The following is a 6737-nucleotide window of genomic DNA, read 5'->3' as shown; positions in this document are numbered from 1 at the left end:
CATGACACAACGAACATGCAGAAGATCGCGCAGGCCTAGCCTAGTGCGCGTGCGGAGATCGATGCACCATGCATGCATGATAGATGCACATGTACGTGTACAGTACATGTATAGCCTCGTCCTAGACTGTTGCACGGCGCGAACTGCTACATACACTATTAAAAATACTTCGCTATTTATTCCATGTTAAAAAAAATAGTTCATTATAATATAAATTATTTTAATTAATTTTTCACTATTTTACACGATAACATTGATATATATTTATTCTAAAAATGGTAAACTATTCTGTAACCCCCGGCGGCCGACCGACCCGGCCGCGCCGCGCCGGCCCCCGGCCCGTGGTTACGCGCGTACGCCGTCGCATCATGGCGCCCGGTACCGAAGCGTACAGTGTTTCCATCAAGGGCAAATGGGGATCTTCGGGTCATTTTCGACCGTTTAATGCGGATAAATTTGAGTCTTGAGCTGGGGGTAATCGCCCAGAGCTGTGCCGATGGTGTACAAGCGGGTTACACCGTGCTAAACATACAAACTTCAAGGAAGAATCGGGTCCATATAAAGATGTCGATGCCAGATGAAACGGCTAACATTTTGTCTGATTTTGGATTCCGCTTTTGATATGTACCTTTGATATGTACCATGCCTTCCTTAAATTTCCTCGATCTGACAGTTTTGTTTTTATTTGCACAAAACAAGAAACTATAAAAGAAAGACATAAAAAGTGAAATAAATGTCACTCAGAGTTTAAAAGTATACAATAGTAGTCTTGTTTTCTTTTGTTATCGTGTACTACTACCGGCTTAATGTCATTTTCGTTGCTGGGATTTAAAAAAAAAAAAAAAAAAAAAAAAAAAACCGACCGACCTACCCTATTTTTTCTGGCCCGTTACGCCAACATAACATTTTTTTTTTTAGGCCTTAGTGTGAATTAAAGATAGTGTGCTTGGATGGTGTCACGTGATGGCTCTTAATCTGATACATTATAACGAAGGTTTGCCTCGCCCGCTACATACACGGGGCAGGTAGCTTCGGAATATTACGCTGAGGACTCTGTGTTTGAGATACATGTATATTATAGGGCAAACAAAAGCGAAACTAAGAATAGTGTATTTCCCCCGCTTTTGATAGTTGTTAGTTTACATTGGAGGTGGAGTTTATCAAGTGCTCAATTCAACTCATAATTGGAAAGAGTATTGCTGACTGTGAGAGTGGAACACGCCCACAGTCAGAACGCGAGGAACAATCAGTATGAAATCATTCCTGTTCGATTTATCGAGGAAAATGGCCGGTATTTGCATTTACCGTGTTGTGTCTCGTGGCCTTCACTGAGGCGACTGTTTTCGTGGATGATCCTGACAATTTGACCGTAGAGGTTGGGGGCCGGGCGACATTTAGATGCAACTTTAACCAAGACTACGACTGTTCAGCTTCGCAGTGGGTATATTTGAGCTCCCAGTGCAGTCATGGTTCCTTTGTTACCATAGTTACTTGCCGGTTTGTATCGCTTGTACCACCATTTGACACCAGTCGATTTTTCTCAACGTTTGGTAAAAGTACCACTCTGCTGCAAATCAAGGATGTACAACTTAGTGACGTAGGGTACTATGCCTGCAGGATTTCTCATCTGAATGAGTTTTCAAGATGTGGATATTTGACCGTAGTTGACCCACCCACTCCTCAGTGTACGATGTTCTCATCAATTGTCCGAGTAGGAGTCACAGTCAGGTTGAAGTGTCGAGTACCAGAGGAGGCTCTCACCCGTACAAAGCTGACATGGTACCCGCCTGAGGCAGCCAGCTCCACTCGCAGTCGCAAGACAGACCCGGGACAGTCTTACACGATCGAGCGTGTTCTCCAAGAATCTGACAAGTTTGGAGTGTTCACTTGTATTGCTGGCAACAACGTCAATAACGGACCGAACTGCACCTTGTATCCGTTCGAAATCAAGACAGTCAGTGTTCGTTTTCAGCAGGAAAACTTGGCACTGATGTTTTGATTGCGTTGCGGACGCAGCGCTGCCAGATGCTCGCTACTCGTGGTCCGTGAGCGTTGCGGAATTTCCAAACGGTGCACAACCTGAGTGGATCAATGCCAGCACGGACGATAGATTCGTGATCGTCGGTGGTCAACTGAATATTTCTCTGTTGATTTGTAAAGAAGACGACGGCGATTTGCAGGTGAGATGTACGGCGTACAGCGCCATTGGCACGAGCAAGACGAGCGAAGCGCTATCCGTAACCATCGTCGGCTGCCCCGACGGCCATTTCGTGACCAGCAGCACTGACAATACCGACATCTCTCAAGAATCTTCTTCATACACTTGGATGGCTGCTTTTGCTCCAATCTTGGTGGTACCTGTTATCTTCCTTCTCGTGGTTCTTTATCAAGAAACGATTGGGCAGAAAGACGACCGACACGGGAGCAGGATCCACAACCAGCATGACCACACCTCAGCCGACAGGCTTGCTATCAGACCCTACTCCTTCCGATGATGGCCCAATCTCCTCACAAGCCACTCTGTCACCCTATATGCCCAATGTCACAACGCGGATAAGTGGTGGTCATCAGTCCAGCTTCGCACCCATGCCACTACCACCCAAGCCGTTACCCTTCAGCCAGCGACGCTTTCAACCCCGAGGTATGACCGCCCCGCCGTTAAAATCTCGTGGGCAGAACGCGCCTCCAGCCCCCATCACCGACTCCACTGGAGACGGTTCCGCCCACGCTCACATCAATCCGATGATAACACGGGGGAAATCAACGCAGCCAACGGTTCATGACAGTCCCGATACCCCGGAAGAATCCATTCTAGAATACAGGCATGAGATTGTTCAGACTTTTGTCTGAATCAGAGTCCGCGAGAAAGACCTTGTCAAGGTAGGAAGCGATGCATCATTCGAACCTCATCACATTTCAGACTTTTTCTAGGATTGACGATTTCTTCCCTGGGAATACACGGCTGTCGGATGTGGGCGTGAACCACAAGAGGCCACGCCCACCTCATGCGTGATTTGAAAGCCAATATTGTGGGGGCTATAGCAAGGTGGATCCATAATTGTTTTTAGGGAGGCGTGCTGAAATGTAGACCAGTTATTTATCCGGACACTTAGGCCTCCGAAAATCATGTGGGGGGGGGGCATTATGTTCAGCGGAGGAGCACTGATAACTGATTATACTAAAAGTGTACAAATGCACCTTTCTCACGACTATTTATTCAGGGGGAGACCGTTCGCATGTACGTCACATTCTTACATTTAGCTAGTGCATTTTTTTATGGATTTTATTTTTTTTTTGGGGGGGGGTTACTAAATAATCCCCCAGCCCCCCCCCCCCCCCCGAACTACCACTGGTCTCTACCGTAATATTTTTTCGTCCCACGATTAAGACTCTTGGTACGTAAGCAGCCACGTGTGGCACATCCATACGCTATATGTGCGGCATTGACAACTGTTAAAAATTGTTCTGTTCCTGCTCTTCTCCAAATTTCATTTTTTATTCTCCCAACAAATTGTCAATTTCCTTTTTTTTTCTACTGAAGCGTCTGCATAAATCCCTCTTTCAGGGACTTCCACCCCCTGGTTTTGCTCTGCTGCACACCAGATTCGCTTGATTGTCGGGCAGCAAATCAGTTCAAAAATTTATAAATAGTCATAACTAAACTTGGCGGATTGTTCTGGTTTTTTTTCGAAGGCTCATTGAAAATAGAAGCTGTTTGTTTTACTAGAAAATGCCATTTTGAAAGTTTTTTCATGGGTGGGGGCGGGCGGGCTACGGGACTCGAACTAAGCACAGACGCGGTACATCATTAAACGTGTGTAAAGTCACATCAAAACAGAAAATCACAGTAATTTGTGGACGCCAACTGTTCTTTGAGGGATATTGAACACTAACAACTTTGTTTAAATGATCACTTCAATCGGACATTATTTCTGGGTCTGTAAAATATTGTATTGATAATAATAATATTAATAATGTAAGTATTGTATTGATGCATTTGCCTTCAAACTAGACAGGTGGAAATTCAAAGCGGAATAACAATATACGAATAATGATAGTTGATGACTGCAGTGGTAATAATAATTTGATGAGATGACAGATAAAATGTTCCATTCCAAGAGGCGAAGGAACATTCCTTCTGTCAGCGAATGAAATTATTCTTTCCATTGCACGAGTGTGAAATATTCATTATTTGTTTTATACAACACCTGAATAAATCCTCGTCATCTGATTAGTCAGAGCTGTTTACCATGGAATGGAACTTCCATTTTTGCGGTGCGGCCGGGCTGTACGTTGGTACGAATAATTCAATGCCACGTGATCAACGACCCACCAATCAGACGACGGGGATTTATTAAAGGCGTTGTATCTAGTAACACATTTACCATCTGCAATTAACACTATTATGCTAATCAGAAGTTAAATCGAGATAATTCTGTCAAGCACTTTCATTTTTACCTTTAGGGATTGATGGCCGTCAGTATATCATAAAGTATGACTAACAGAAAACAAAACTAGTGGATTAAATGACATGAATAATAAAGATTGTAAACATCGCAAGGTAGTTCTGTAAATAAAGTGTAACAGCGCAAAAGGTAATGTCATGCTTGCATATTTGGAACTTTTATAAGTTATAAAACAAACCGGGCACGCTATCAATTCCATCACGCAGGCCCCCATCAATGACAAAAGCATTGTGCTAGCTATTGACCAGATATTGGTTTTGTAGATACAGTAGCGTGCACAATGGTTTCTCCATTGAAGGGGGCGTCGTGAGTGTCCATTAATCACGTGTCCGGATTGGCCTTTAAAGAGTGGTGAATTTGACATTATTCGGATGAATCTCATGTTTCCCCTAGTGACCAAAAAGTAGTAAGGAAACAGCACTGCATTCGTTGAAATTCAGAGATCGAAGGAAAATATTGTTATTGGGAGAAAATCGAAAATTGTTGGTCGCTTTGTCGCTCGTAAATGCATTTATGTAGTCTTGACTGTTGCCTGGACTCGGCACAAACTTGTAATATTAACGGAAGTGTTTAGTATATTTTTAGGGCGATCAATACAACTAAAATGATTGGTTTGTTTGCTTTTGTAAGTTGTTTGTTTAAAATGAAGATGATGAATCAATTGCTATTTCAGCTCACAACAGGAAATAAGTATCGCATGCAGACTAGTGTAAGTTAAATAAGTCAAAAGTCAGGAACACGAGCTTTTATGAAATCATTTTCATTTGATTCATCAAGTAAAATGGCCGGTATTGCATTTGCCGTGTTGTGTCTCGTGGCTTTCTCAGAGGCGACCGTGTTCGTGGATGATCCTGACAATTTGACCGTCGAGGTTGGGGACCAAGCGACGTTTAGATGCGACTTTAACCAAGACTACGACTGTTCAGTTTCGCAGTGGTTGTATTCGAGCTCCCAGTGCACTCGTGGTTCCTTTGTAACCATAGCAACTTGCCGGTCTGTATCCCTTGTTCCATCTATAGACACCAGTCGATTTTCGTCAACGTTTGATAAAAGTACCACTCTGCTGCAAATCAACGATGTACAACTTAGTGACGCAGGGAACTATGCCTGCAGGATTTCTCATCTGAACGAGTTTTCAAGATGTGGACATTTGACTGTAGTTGAACCGCCCACTCCTCAGTGTACGATGTTATCATCAAGTGTCCGAGTAGGAGATACAGTCAGGTTGACGTGTCGAGTACCAGAGGAGGCTCTCACCCGTACAAAGCTGACATGGTACCCGCCTGAGACACCCGGCTCCACTTGCAGTCTCAAGATCGACCCCGGACAGTCTTACACCATCGAGCGTGTTCTCCAAGAATCTGATAAATTCAGAGTGTTCACTTGTATTGCTGGCAACGACATCAATAACGGACCGAACTGTAACTTGTATCCGTTCGAAATCAAGACAGTCAGTGTTCGTTTTCAGCAGGAAAAGTCCGGTGAAAAATCGGCATTGAAGTTTGAATGCGTCGCGGATGCCGCGCTGTCAGATACGCGCTACTCGTGGTCCGTGAGAGTTGTTGAATTTCCAAATGGTACACAACCAGAGTGGATCGATGCCAGCACGGACGATAGATTCGTGATCGTCGGTGATCAGACGAGATTTCTTCTGTTGATTCCTGGACAAGACGACGATGGTTTGCAGGTGAGATGTACGGCCTACAGCGCCATTGGCACGAGCAAGACGAGCAAAGTTCTGACTATCATCCCCTTCCCCGACGACCATTTCGTGACCAACAGCACGTCTGGTGGTGACGAAGACTCCCATGAACCTCCTTACTTGTGGATTGGTATCGGTGGATTGTCAGTTACTTCTGTTGGTGGATTGCTCATCATCTGCTTCATGTGTACACGGAGGAGCGTACTGGGCAATCAGGAGGACTCTGGAACTCGCGACGGAGGAGTGCAGGATCTTAGTATCGTCTTAGATGATGGGTATGAGATACCAAGGCTTGATGCCAACCGAGGTCCTACTGCAAACAGCGAGTACATGGAGATGAATGCTGCCCGCTAGGGGTCTCTGCATGATGCTGTACTTCAACCTCGTTCTCATGATTACGAACTTGCTGCGCCATGTTGGTTCACAACATGCCTTGCGCGATCTTAACTAGTGAAGGTTGCAGGACAGTAAATAAACTGCCTAAGACACCAGTGATAAAATATACCCCACTTTAAAATATCAGGAAAAAAATCTCTCAACTCTCCAGGGTGTTTGAGACACTCATCAGA

The 6737-nt window shown here is 44.5% G+C and overlaps 1 protein-coding gene across 1 annotated transcript; it reads left to right on the top strand.

The window, feature by feature from the left end:
• Window positions 1-5247: 5247 nt before the first annotated feature.
• Window positions 5248-6522, top strand: LOC115925519 (cell adhesion molecule 2-like). The gene has a single exon (XM_030989575.1). The coding sequence runs from the start codon at window positions 5248-5250 to the stop codon at window positions 6520-6522; it is 1275 nt and encodes a 424-aa protein (XP_030845435.1).
• The last annotated feature ends 215 nt before the right edge of the window (window positions 6523-6737 follow it).

The sequence above is a fragment of the Strongylocentrotus purpuratus genome, unplaced genomic scaffold, assembly GCF_000002235.5.
Source record: "Strongylocentrotus purpuratus isolate Spur 01 unplaced genomic scaffold, Spur_5.0 spur5_contig_688, whole genome shotgun sequence".
Taxonomy (NCBI): Eukaryota; Metazoa; Echinodermata; class Echinoidea; order Camarodonta; family Strongylocentrotidae; genus Strongylocentrotus; species Strongylocentrotus purpuratus.
The sequence above is the reverse complement of the archived record's forward strand: the minus strand, read 5'-3'. Positions and strand labels throughout refer to the sequence as shown.

What these genes read in the sequence shown, in the direction of transcription:
- LOC115925519 (XM_030989575.1), top strand. Translation starts at nt 5,248, where the DNA reads ATGGCCGGTATTGCATTTGCCGTGTTGTGTCTCGTGGCTTTCTCAGAG.